The sequence below is a fragment of the Perca fluviatilis genome, chromosome 14 (assembly GCF_010015445.1).
Source record: "Perca fluviatilis chromosome 14, GENO_Pfluv_1.0, whole genome shotgun sequence".
NCBI lineage: Eukaryota > Metazoa > Chordata > Actinopteri > Perciformes > Percidae > Perca > Perca fluviatilis.
The window spans coordinates 2,407,427-2,421,346 of record NC_053125.1 but is presented as its reverse complement, the minus strand read 5'-3'; the positions used below and the strand labels follow the sequence as shown (position 1 = coordinate 2,421,346).

General features: G+C 39.3%; 1 protein-coding gene across 16 annotated transcripts in view; it reads right to left on the bottom strand.

Annotated features, from left to right (window-relative positions):
* Positions 1 to 13,920, bottom strand: part of ank2b (ankyrin 2b, neuronal) — a 171,309-nt gene that overhangs the window by 28,896 nt on the left and 128,493 nt on the right. For 7 of the 16 annotated variants that reach the window (XM_039821740.1, XM_039821745.1, XM_039821738.1 and 4 more), the window contains 13 exons: positions 13,111 to 13,149; positions 10,016 to 10,240; positions 7,450 to 7,548; positions 5,759 to 5,913; positions 5,416 to 5,627; positions 4,716 to 4,920; positions 4,517 to 4,613; positions 4,170 to 4,398; positions 3,112 to 3,237; positions 2,818 to 2,940; positions 2,086 to 2,118; positions 1,750 to 1,771; positions 1,328 to 1,366 (listed from right to left, as the gene is read on the bottom strand). In XM_039821740.1, coding sequence (XP_039677674.1) covers positions 1,328 to 1,366; positions 1,750 to 1,771; positions 2,086 to 2,118; positions 2,818 to 2,940; positions 3,112 to 3,237; positions 4,170 to 4,398; positions 4,517 to 4,613; positions 4,716 to 4,920; positions 5,416 to 5,627; positions 5,759 to 5,913; positions 7,450 to 7,548; positions 10,016 to 10,240; positions 13,111 to 13,149 — 1,604 coding nt within the window. The remainder of the gene's footprint in view (positions 1 to 1,327; positions 1,367 to 1,749; positions 1,772 to 2,085; positions 2,119 to 2,817; positions 2,941 to 3,111; positions 3,238 to 4,169; positions 4,399 to 4,516; positions 4,614 to 4,715; positions 4,921 to 5,415; positions 5,628 to 5,758; positions 5,914 to 7,449; positions 7,549 to 10,015; positions 10,241 to 13,110; positions 13,150 to 13,920) is intronic. The other 9 variants (XM_039821739.1, XM_039821750.1, XM_039821751.1 and 6 more) reach the window with 5 other exon arrangements.

Here is a 13,920-nt window from a genome sequence, read left to right as displayed (position 1 = left end):
ACTGAAAAAGCGAAATCCGTGCACAAAACCATAAACGAATAGTATTGTGAGGAAGCATCAGCACACCAACAAAAGTAGAAATTAACTCATTAACAAGACAATATTTAGACACAGACATACAGACATACAAGAACAGACATACACAGGCAAGTTATTTCCATGCAAAGCAAAGGGAATTGCGGATGGAAAGGTCTTGTGAAGATTGAATGGAGTGAGTGGATAGTTCAGGGTACTGTACCAATCTACAATTAGAAGATCAAGAGAGGCTTGTTAATGTGTCTTCATTCAGTAATGTGGTGAGTTCTTTGTCCATTTACACAACTATGACATTGAGTATCATCTACATTAAATACACATATTACCTAAATACATTTCTCCTGAAAACATATGTATGGATTATAATAAGTTACGTATGTTCAGTATGTTTCATGTGTAACATGGGTTGTTTTATTATGGATTTAAATGCTCATAACCAAGGCAACGGGGGTAGAAGGGAAAGGATTCAGAGTTGGTGAGGAGGTTGCCTACTTCTTGCTTTACCATTACACTAGAGGACTGCAACTGGAGGAATATATAATAATATTCTGTCCTCTAATATCCTGGAACTGAGTGCTTGAACAATCATTAGCACCCAGTTTCAGGAACTTGGAGTGAAAGCACACATATCCATGAGCAACTATTTTTTTGTAAATTATATGTCCAGAGGTGCTAGTACCACCTTGGCACAGCATGGCACAAGAGAGGCTGCACAAGATGAAAACATTCTTAAGAAGAGGAAGACAGTATCAGCAGCTGGAGTCCAAGTGTTTCATTGATGACAAATCACATCATCTCCTCTCATCTCATTTACAAGCTGATCTCATTCCCTTCTTGCAGCCATATTATGACTTAACTAACTGCAAGAGATCACACAACCCCCAAGCCATTGTGCTATATGGTAAGAGTCTCTAATTGATCCAAACAATACAGAGTCTGCCTTGCCATTCAAAGCTGTGCTTTGATGTACATTTAAATCTCTACTTTGAAAAAATAATATCATAGTTGAAGATGCAGTAATCAAAATACCTTAAAGTTTTTATCTTGTGATTTTGGAGATGTCTGATTGTGTATAATACCACACAAATGAAAAAAGAAAAGAAAAGTTTGTTCTTTGTTCTGACTCTTGTGGTCTGAGCAGGTCAAAATGCACTTTTATGCCAAAACATGTAGCCAAATTATACTGAGCTGCGTAAATGTCATTGTGATTGCGCTAGCAAGCACAAAATTTAAGGATATTGTCAAATAAACATCACCACAGGATGAATGCATTTAATATTTATGTACATACGTAGATGGCAGTGTTTAACTCTTTCTCCAAATGCCCAATCTCAAATTGTGAAAGGGAAAGAGTTAAATTGAAGAAATTTAGGCAGGCATGAAATCAAAAAAAAGGAAAGTAAAAAGTGAAGTTAAGCCTCAGGAGAAACATAAAATCCAAATGGGGAGTTTATGTGACATGACAAAAATACATGAAGCTTAAAGGGCTTTGCATATGCTCTATGATTAAACTATGGGCTATGCTGGGGGTGTCAGTGTATCAGTCTGGTTATTCCTCTGCACACTCGGTTTATCTACATTAGACTTATTACCCATACAATATCAGTGTTATAGTCATATTAGTTTGATTAATAAAGAAATGCAGTAGTATTATAGATAGCAAGTATTTTAGTACAAGTGATAGAGGAAAATGAAATGGAAAAAATGTCTTACATTTCTCTGGCGTTCTGCTGGTCTGGAAAAGAAAAACATGGAAAATGACAGTTAGTCTTGTTTCATCCACTGTATGTGCCGAATATTCTAAATCTACTACTACCATTACAGATGCTATGTTAGGAAAATAATACAAATGACACACATAACACAACAGCAAAAATGAACTATAGAATGATAAATCACAATCTAACCTACTACAATAAACAAAATATATCAAAATATCATATTTGACTACATGTCCTTTATTTAGTTCTGATGACAAGACAGTGGACAGGATAGTTCAGCAGAGCTAGTTAGTAGAAGAGCGAGGGGGGAAGCGGTGGCTGCTTTTACCTCTTCCTCTTGCTCTTGGTCTGAATCGGATTCCTTTTGGGAGCAAGAAGCAGCGAGAAGCAGAAAGATGTACAGATAGAAAACACAAACATTAAAGGGTGAAAAAAGACAGGGGGAAATGTATGGTTACCGTAGCAATGAAGACAACCAGTCAGTGTGATTTCAAGGAAACCTAGATTGGTCTTTAAAGCTGAATTATGCATATTTTGGGTGTAGAAACAGATTATTATTGTTATCCTCAGCATGAATCACTGGAGAATCGGCATCACATTGCATGACTTCTGGGATTTTCAGTCAATTCTATTTAGTTTTCTTATGAAATTCTGAAATTATGTCCACCAGCCTGTAATGTTGCCTAGTACAGCCTTAACAATATCTCACTGGTTGGGAGGCATTTTTTACCAACACTATAAAGCAATAATGTTGGCTGCTCATATAATTAGCACAGTTTACTACTTGGGATGTCAAGTATTGATATATGAAATAAGAATTTGTAGTTGTACTATTTGTAATATCCAATATAAAATAATTGGGGTTATGTTTTGGAATAGTGTAGTAATTGATAAGTGGGAGAAAAGCATGTATTACAGCGATATAGGGAAAATAGGCTCAAGATTGCACTATGCTCCAGCTTACAAACAATTAGAATTATTAAAGTGATTTTCATGAACTAATAAGATATGCAACATAAAGCATCCTCGGTTGAGACAAACAACAGTGTAGTGCACTTACCTTATAGTATGATGGGAGGGTGATGTTGAGGTTGCATATGGCATTTTGTGTGAGTGACCTGTAGTTTCTGGGTTCTTTCATAAAGGACAGACGGCCACAGGGCTCCTGAGTGTTGTCTCTGATCTGCAACAGCCAAACAGTTCAGCATTAGTCTGTTTACTGTTAATTAGGCAAAATCATGTTTGATTATAATGTTCTATACAGTTAGAACAATGTGATGAATTATTATTGATACTTGCTTAAAAAAACTCTGGGGGTTGTTTGTTTTGGTTTCAAATAAAGAATAGTGCTTACTTTGATGAAAATTGCTAGTCTGTTCTCCTTAAAGGCAAAGAAGCTGAAGAGATTGTGCTGGCCACTTTTGGTGAGTGGAACAAGATTTCCAAAGCAATCTGCATAGATAGGTTTGCCTTCCAGGACCTGAGAAATATAGCAACAGGCAGATGAGTAAAATGACTGAATAACAACATACATACCAACCAAACACTCAACCATCAATTCCTTTTTTGTTAAACCATTTTGTTTCACTTTATCTCCTCTATGCAGTAGTGCACCCATTTCTCAAGGAACCTTGACCATTGAACATAGATAAATAGAATTGTCATTTTAAAAGTCAAAAGACAATCAAAAGCGTAAATGTTTTATGAATAACCATTTAGAGAAATTGTTATGATGTTTTTGTTCACTTCATGGCACTGAAACTGGTCAACATTAGTCTAGCATTTGATACTACTGATCATGCAGTTTTGGTGAAAAATGTGTAGGATACTGCATTTACACTGATTTAAATCACATTTTTAAACACCACTTTTTCATTACTGGTCTGAGGTTCCTCCATTCTGGTACCACCCGATCTGACCAAGGGTTCATCCTGGGCCCCCTTTTATTCACAGTGTATATGCCTCCTCTAAAACAACTATCCCCAAACTACCAGTGTTATGCAGATGACACCCATATCTATGTCCTGGTAAAAACCAGTGAGGAAGGCAACTTGCATCACCTAATATCCTAGCTAAATTAAAACAAATAATTTGTTCCTTCCCTAAATTAATCTCCACTATGTAGACAGTCTTGGCTCCCTGTCTGAAAATACCAAACCTGCAGAAACTTTGGTGTAATCTTTGACAGGATCTCTTGATTGATTTCCGGGTCACAAGAGCCGTCATATCATGTTTCCTCCACATTTCCTCACATTTCATATTGCAGTTCAATGTATTCAAGGTTAAGCAAAAACACAATCCTACACCTTTAGCTGGTACCAAATGCAGCTGGTAGGCTTTTAAAGTGACGTGAGCTACACCTGCCATCAGCTGCAGTTGGTGAGGCATTCCTCCACCACTCCCCTTTCTCACCTCAACATCTCGGCTGCGGGCCACCTCGGAGAAGTTCTCCTGCTGCTCCAGGGTTTTGTCAATCTTGTCGTCTGTCATGCAGAAGCACCGTAGTCGGGCCTCAATGGGATCGTGGGTCTTGGCAAAGATGACAAACTTGGCCATGTAAGGGACACAGATGATTTCGCGGTACACCTGAGTGGAGAAATTGACAGATTCCTGGACTTGTCGACAGTCTATCAGCCAGAATCTAGAAAGGAGGTTGGAAAGAAGCAGGGATGTAAGGTCTTTGTTCGCTGCAGCAGGGCTGAATCTCTCTAAATCAGTAATTCATTTAGTTGTGCTACAACAAATACTTTTTGCGTCACCTTGCAGACACATTGGTAGTGAAGGAGACACAGTCATTGATGAATGTTAACGGAGTGGTTCCTGTTATGTCCTCCCATTGAGCAGGCGTCGTTCCGCCTGTACATGGACAGAAACACAAGATTGATATATTAAAATATGAGCCTGTGTCTGATTGGTCTATTCACAGCTTTGTGTGTGTATTTGCACGTGTTCTCTAACCGGTGATACTACAGAGCAGTCGTAGGGTGGGAGTGTCCACTCCAAAGCCATTGAGGACCAGGTCTGAGTTGCTCTTCGGGACAGGGATGGTCATGGTGATGGGTTTATGGAACTTCCTCCTTCGGGGCTCCAGGGTGACAATGGGGCTGAAGGTGGCCTTGTTCCCCAGGATGTTCCTCACTACATCCACACTCACTGGCTGGGCCTGGAAGAGTAGACAGAGTATATGACAACTTTACTTTTTGTTGTCAATAAACAAACAGGGGTATTCATCTGGAACCACCAGCAAGTTTATGATTTAGATTAAAATCTCTAAACAAATATTAGATTAGCTTCTTGTCCTTTCTCCCGCATTCACTTTCTTGGGAGTGCATGTAAAGGGGGCGGGGAGAGGGGGGTTTACAGTAACAAAGTTCAAATTAGATATGGGTCAGGTTATTGGTTGCATTTGCAAGTTTCAACACATAAACCAGACAATGCACAGGCAATTTAGCGAAATTTTCCCTGCAGTTGTGGTCTTGATCGGCCTTGAAATAAAATCCCCAGTTCTCTTTAGCCGAGATAAGACCGAGTAAAAATGTGGTCGATTCCGAGATGAGACCGAGACCTTCAAAAATTGGTCTTAAGACCGATCTTGAGACCAAGACCAATCTCGAGTACTACAACACTGATAGACAATACCAATGCTTTTGTCAATTACCTGCAGTCCAACCCTTATCCTCTTGGTGAGGGCCCCCTCAGGAAAAACTGCCTGTACTTGAAGCACAACAGTGCTGCTCAGGATGCCTCCTTCAGGACCAATCAGATTACTGTCTTGCTTGATGCGGGACACCACCGCAAAGTATTGTGGGAAATCTCTAGTGATGATACGGCAAATGCGCTTCCTCTCCAGCTCCTCTGGCGTGTCCAGCTCTGGAGGAAGAAGGTAGATAGGGACTTGTGTAAGGGACAGTCATGTAGAAGTATAGGAATACATGTACACTTTTTACATCTGCTTTTTTAAAGCCATGGTGCAGTCTTCTGGTACACCATCAAAAACTGACCCTCGTCCATGCCGTTGAGTATCTGGTTGAGTTCTTCTTGGGTGTGTTCACAGTGATGCTCCTTCCAGCTCTCTCCACCCTCACTCCTCAGAATCACCAGCTCCCTCTCTTTTCCCCGCAGGGCAGCAAAGTGTGGGATCTCCACAATCACAGGACTGAACGGGTAGAGGCAAGATAGTGTGAGTAACTACAGAAGGTTATGGATGATTACAGTGTGTGTATACATGTCGTTGGGCATGTGTGTATGTAATTGGCAGAGTTTTCATAATTGGTCAAGGCCACTATCCAGTGTCGACTTTACATATTCCTATCTATATTTTTTTTCAGAATTCATGCTCTTGGGGGGAATTGTTGGGTCTCTGTAATTCTAGACACATATAGACCTACGCTATCTGTAAAGTGTTCTGAGATAACTTCTGTTATGACACTACAAATAAAATTTAATTGAATACATATGTTGTTCTTTAGCGGGGCAGTTGCTCAGTCCATGGGGACTTGGCTTGGGAACTGTAGGTTCGCCGGTCAAGTACCCATACTGTCAAGTACAGTGGACTGGTAGCTGGGGAGGTGCCAGTTTGCCTCCTGGACTGAGCCCCCAACTGCTCTTGGCGCATCCATCGGCAGCCTGCTCGCTCTAACGTATCTCCATTAATGCATGGGTATAAGTCTGGATGACTGCCAGAGATACTTGGATCCATCATGCATGGATCAACATGTTATGCCAATAGCCTTGTAACCGATTGGTTAGAGCTACATGTTAGTACTTCAGAGGAAGAATAACATTTGGCCATTATTTTTCCATTATTTTTAAATTGCTCTTGTAGATTGACTATAATTAACATTTAAGAATTTAACAGTTGTTTTAATACTTACCTGATTTACAATATAACAACAAGCTAGCTACAACACATATCTATAAGAAGCATGCTACAAGTACAATCCACATTGAATGAACACAGCTATAAAGCTTAACTGCTGATATTTTTATGTGATATTTTGAGGGTTCTTTGGCCTGACAGCAGATGATCATATTTATTTCTACTGTTGCCATGTTTGACAATAAACACTACATTACTATTTAAAAAAAGAAAACTTGTGATTGTGTCCTTAGACACGACTTCCTTTTTTTTAATTTCATCATATTTAAGCTTTGTGGTTGGCTTTTAGGATTGTAATCATCCTGCTAAAAGCTCAAATAATAGTAAGGAAAATGGCCACAAATTATAAGCATACATTTCTGTGATTTACACTGAGTTACACCACCATTTTGGGATATTAGCCTGTCAATCAATTTAATATACACAGGCCCACACCATATTGTCAAATTTCACCTGGTTCCCTCGCTACAAACAGGCCATACAACCATTTAAATTTCACACAAAAATTAAAAAAATTATATCGTCTAACACACATTCATTAAGAAATCAGGAAGCAAAAAAACCAACACACAAATGGAAAATGCTAAGCAGAAGAGAGGGATTAAATAAATTAGAAACAGCAAAGTAATGTAACAGCAATGTGACGTCTAGAGGTTTAAGGACCAGATGAGGTGGGCTACACGAGACCAGCGCAAGCACAACAACACAATACCCTATGGACAAAATGACATCAAAGGGAAGGTTTGTCAAATAAAACACTAAGACCGGCATCCATGGATTGTTTCATATGCAAAAGCATTTTGTCCACCCTACCCAAGGAATTTTGTTCCCGGCGGGCCGAGCTGGAGGATTCTGCTAACCAAACTCTCTCCCTCATTAAGAGGTGGAGGGGCAGTAGGGAGGTGGAGTTTACTGTGTGATCGACCAAGTGTCCATATGCAGCATTGAGGAAGAAAGAGCACACACAATGTTTTCGTCTGGTGCAAAATTAAAACCTTGGAGACTGATTTGCAAGAGTTGAATGATAATATTAACACTGTGGTCATTTTCAGCTACATGGCTATGGAGACCAAAAGTCTTCAAAATGAATAGTGATATGATTAAATTCATACACACTATATAATATAAAAATGAAATTGTGAAATAATTAAAAAATTTTTTGGGCTGCTTTAAGTAACATATTTAGTCAGTAACCCCTCATCTGACTCAGATTCTTCAAGTTGGGTAGTCGGGGGTTTTTGTCAACCAGAGCGAGCTTTCATGCTGCTCTCTGGGGTAAAATCAAGTCGTCTGTCCTCTGATTGAAGATGTCAGTGACACTACAGGCAGCTGTGGAACCAGACCCAGGGTGAGTCTGAGTGAGACAGAAGCGGCTGCCCGGAGGAAGAGAGGCCTTGCACGGTCAGGCTCCGAGGTAACGTTATCTTCTGCTTAGAAGTGGTGAATGTACAGATCACATCAACTTACTGGCTTTTGTCTGATATCTAGTGTCAGTTAGTGTGTTGTTAGTGGAGTGTAAGCTATTTTATTGGGTTGCCTCTTAGTGAAATGCTCTAAATTAATTTAAGTTGTGCTTTTATTGTGAAGGGTAAAAGTGAGAAGTGAAGTGGTTGCACTATGCTCTACCATTGACAATATGGGAGTTAATAATTGTGTTGGCCAACTTGGGTCAAGCTGGTTCAGAGTACGGAGTCTCTGTGTTTATATTTTATTACACTTGGCTTAAGTATTTAGCACGCATTAGCTCAGAGGCTAAAAACTTGTCTTGTTTACTTTACATACGTCTTTGTCACCCTGAAGTCCCGCCGAACGCTGTTAAAAAATCTGGCAGTTCAATTTGCTTGGTGCTGAATACCTAGAACAAAATTATCTTTATATTTCAAAATAAGGTTTCCCAAAATCTGTTTTTAATCCACAATGCAATGTTTTCCAATGGCAGATTTATTTCATAATTCCACTTTTCATCGCAAAGTCTTTGTCTGTCAATCAAGACAAACAGGGCAGTTCCTGGAATGTGATTGATTATTGCTTTGGCCTGAATACGCAACAAGCCAATGGTATGGAAATATAAATGAAATAAAAGACAAAGAAAGTCGTATTAAAATAAAAACTGCCGGAATCAAATAAAAAATGACGTGCAATTATCTCTGTTATTGTTTCTTATACTAGCATATAATGAACTGAAATGTAAAAATACATATATATATCATATTATTTAAACACATTATCTATTAATATCTATATAAATTATAATAATTAGGGTCTCCATATTTATATGGCCAAGTAAAGATATTTTTGCAGTATAAATATGCTGTAAGAAATGTTTCAAATGTTACCAATTTCATTCAACAAAAATTGATAGTTTACAGTCATAATGGGACCAATCATCTTAAGGTAGAGTGAGTTAGGTTGCACTGCAGAGTTAAGTACTCACACATTTTAAAATATTCATTCATACATAATAACAACAACATATTTCAGTAGTTTATGTCAGGGAGAACCTCCGTCATGTCAGCAGTGGATAGTTAATGGATAACTGGATGGGTAATTAAAGGCCAAAACTCGAGTTAGATATTAAATTATATTATATATATAGTTGTAACCATAGAAGGAATGCTTTTATGCTATACTATTTTAAACATTACCAGCAGAGTGCAGAATTTGAGGCCACATATCAAACCAATCATGGTGCAATATACTGGAGCGGGGGTTAATACGAAAGCTTTTTTCATTAAGGGTTAGGGATAAGGTTAAAAAGAGTTGGACTACAGCTGTTATGAAAGAAAACAGGGCATGCTGAAGAGCAAATATTAACATTTTGCAGGTGCTGGGAGAAAGCAAGAGCAGATACAGAAACAGTTTTAGTAATGCAGAGGCAGAGGTTAAATTAATCTGAAAAAAAGGGGAGCAAGTTGTAAGATTCTTACAAAAAGGGATACAAATCAGTCAATGGCCTGGACGTAGAGATAGTGTACTACAGTTCTGACCTCTTCTTCCTGCTTTACTTATGATTGTGCTCTTCACACTTATCTTCCATCTTGCACTAGAGATGCATCTTAAAGAGATATTAAACACCAAATTTAATTTTTAAATTTAATTTCAAAGGTTGTTGGCATAGAATATCCAAACCTGCTAGAAATGTGTAAAAATTTAAAAAGAACAGGCAGCAGCACAATAATTTTTTTACAACTACGACTTGCAATAAAATGATACGATATCTTCATGTACAGTACAAGTATCAATTAGTTTTGCTGCTGCTTTCTGCATTTTTTATATTTTGCACTTGATGCTACCTCTCCATGTTCCTGCTCTCTTAATCCTGTACATCTCCTATCTTCTGTGAAATTCATTCCATCCATCACCCAGCGCTGTGGCTTACCCGAGGAACTGGGCTCCAGAAGGCCCCACCTCGATGATCCTGCTTGCCAGGCCCTCGCCCTCAACCATCGGGGGCATGGTGGCCAGACGGTGCCTCTTCACCAGCCGGCACGTCACCCGTGTGGGCGCGCTGCACTTCCTGGGCGGGATGATGATGCGTAGGCCGTTGTGCCGGCAACCACGCATGGCTCCGCCCCTGGCATCCACCATGAAGCTGACTAGGAAGCTGAGGTGGAACAGGAGATATTTCCACAAATTAAAGACATTTCTCATTGATCCCATTAAGTGACAAAAGAATATGGACACCAAAGCTACTTGGTCTATTGTTTGCCCAAGTGCTAATACTAGCAGTATCTCAAAAGGAGAAAAACAACTTGTAGCTGCCCGTTGTGGTATTATACATATTATATATATATATATATCATCCATATATATATATATATATATGTGGATGATTTGAATTGTCAAATTGTAAGATTTACACGTTTTAAACTACAAAGGACTAAAAGGTTGAGCTTAAAGGCTCACTTTTGACAAAAGAATTTAGGTCCATTTATTCGCTTCTTTTGGAGCTTTGGACCATATGATACTGTTCTGTAAGAATGGCCATGCAGGCAATGATCTACTGGGGCCATTTGGCTGACTTTGGTGTCTATTGTCTTAACACTGAATGGTCACCATGATTAACAGCTCCACCTCTATAAGTCTTGTCATGTTGCATCAAACGTTTTGACTTCATAGCTTGAGACTCTTTGACCCCACTCCTCATGCAAAGTGGCAAATACAGTATGCACATAGTTCACACATCTCAATGAGCGGGAGTATGGGTGTGACGATGTGACATTACAATGTGATCATTACCCAGCTCTAATGTGATCTCGCCCTGGCTTCAGTAAAGCACACAACACAGTTTTTAACAAACACACATAGACATAAAAACATGTGTTAGTGAATTCAGAAACACCAGCAGTAAATTGTAAAAAGACAAGGATTTCTGCCCTGCACTGCCAAAACGTTCCTCGGTGGTTTAGTTCAATATGGTAAGAAAATAAAGGCAGACGGCCGCCCACTGAGAGTCTGGTTTTGTCCGAGGTTTCTGCCTGTTTAAAGGAAGTTTTTCCTCGCTGCTGGCCCACCAAATGGGGGATAATTGTTGGCTCTCTGTAAATGATAGAGGGTGGTCTAGACCTACTCTACCTGTAAAGTGTCCTGAGATAACTTCAGTTATGATTTGACACTATAAATAAAATTGCATTGAATTGAATAAAGCTTTTCTGATTGACAGTATTTCAATCAGACCATTATTGTTGCTCAAAGAGATTCAAGACAATTTTCCTGAATATGGTCTACAGGGTACCTTCGGGGTCTTAAAAGTATAACATTTTCATTTTTATTTATAAAAAATAAGGCATTATTGGAACATTACAGTCTGTTTAGTGTAAAGTGGATGTTATACGACAGTACAGGTACTGTTTATGTCAGTGTTTTGCTTTACACTCTTGAGCGTGGATTGTGCGCGAGCCAGGCAGCCAGGAAGGGAGCTCAGCCTTGCAGCCAATTTTCTCCAGTGGCGGAATTGCAACTAACAAAATCCCCGTGCAGCCCAAAAAGGATTTCCACCATTGTAAAACAGATGTCTGTAAAACTGGTGACAGGGCATTTGAAACTGCAAATAAGGTTGGTTATGACTCTTTCTATTCAGAATTTTTAATCCATGGACTTTTTATATTTGAAAAAAACTCCCTCTAGCCAAGAAAAGCGATTTTAAAACCCTGACCCAGCAGGAGAAACACTACTGCGCATATTCAGCAGGCCACATTTCACGGAAATAAACCTGGATGCTTTGAAACTTTTTAGCGTGTGCGTACGAGGCGTGCGAGGCTGAGGGCAGTGGTGCTGAGGTTGCAAATTTGCCATTCCTAGGATGGTGAAGGAATGTCTCGTCATTGTATGTTATTACCCACAAAGCTGTTGTGTATTAAAGGACAAATCCAGGGCAAAATGAACCTAGGGGTTAATAACACGTGTACCGAGTCGACCGTTCTCTGGGATTTGTTTTCATGCTAATCAAATGTGACCAGTTTTAGTGCAAACCGCTAATTAGCTTGTATAATAATAACTTTAGTCGTCGGGGCACGGGAAAGTAAAAATAAATCTCTATTTCTATACCACTAACAGGCTCAAAATATCACCACACTTCCACGGTAGCATAATGAGGACCCCTACATGTAACCCGAAGCATTGAGAACTTTGTAAGTGTACAGACAGTTTATTAAATTCAGGTAACATTACTTGGTAAATAATTCTTTTTCCAGGTTTTGAAATTCCATTATGTGGCCGAGATGTTGGCATTACTGTAAATTCCATCCTTATTGGTATTAAAAAGGTCCTAAAAAGTCAAAAAGCTATAGTGTGCGACTATATTATATTAATGAATGTCCGTTACATTCAAGCCATTGCCAAATGAGTTGATACAAAGCTAATTAAGACTATCAGCTCCACACAACTCTCTCGGTATTTCTCAGTATGGCAGTTTACAAAATGGTGTCGTCCGGCGACTTTCGCATGCAGGAGCTTAGAATTCCTCATGGGGGTGAAAGAAACGACGCACTATAGCTTTAAATTTAACTTGGAGAACCCTGGGGGTACCCTGGGCATACAGTAATACGTATTTTATATATAAAAATACTATACTTATGCCAAAATATTTCTTAAGTTGGTGGGTATGTTAGTGGAAATGCACAATTAACAAGACATTGTATGAAATAAACAAACCTGTCCTCAACTTTCACCACCTCCTTTTGCCCAGATATTTAAGGATTAATTTCCCTAACTTTCTGCATCACATGATCTGTCCATGTGGAGACATCCACTCTGGGGCTCGGAATGTGGAACTAGGTGTTATATTTTGACAATTTAAGTCTGATTAAAATGATTTGACACAATGTAAAAACCCACAGCAAGGTCTATGAGGCAACGGCTGTTGAGGACAGTGACACAAACACCTCTCCCCCAAGGGAGCACACTGTGAGGGGAGGAAAAGAAAGATGCAGATGAGGAGGAGGAGAATGATTGAACCAAGGTGCAGAAGGTCACCTGCTGTGGTCTCCATGATCAGGGCACGGAGAGGAATGGCTAAAAACAACAACAACCACATCAGACAGAAAGGAATCACAAGTCAAGCAGAAACAGTTCAGAAAAACCCAGAGAGAAAACATGAGTCGGTCAGAGTAAGGAAAAGAGACCGAGCACTGCCTGTGTAGTACAGTAGCAGAGTTGTTGTGATTTAAATCAGTACTTTTACCAAATATGTTCAGCAAAAACCACAGAAGCATAATTGCTAAATATTTCAGGATTCCACATTATTGTCATCGATGTTACTTCTGCAAAGTGCCATTTTTGTAAACATTGACAATACTCTATGCTTCCCTTTTTTATGAATCAGAAGAGTTTAACACTTCAATGTCATGTCTGTGTGTTAACTGCAGAGCTGTAGTCCGGACACAGTTAGCCTAGCTTAGCATAAAGACTGGAAGCAGGAGGAAACAGCTAGCCTGGCACTGTCTAAAGTTCAGAAATACACCTACCAACACCTCTAAAGTTAAACGATTAACACAATTATATGTCTCTGTTTTAAACTAAACAAACATGTCAAAATGATAATCTGTGGTTTCAGGGAGAGTTAAATGCTGGAACTGTTTCGGTAGTTCTGTGCAGCGTCTGGCTATAGTCAGGTTGCCAGATATGGTTGGTGAGTATGGGTTTTTCAGGTCTTTGTACAGGCACAATGGTACCAAATCTGGCAACCTCACGGTTGTTCAACAAGAAACGGTTCCGGCACATAAACACAAATTGTGAATTTTGACATTTCTGTGTGTACAGACTAAACAAACAAAATGCAACTTG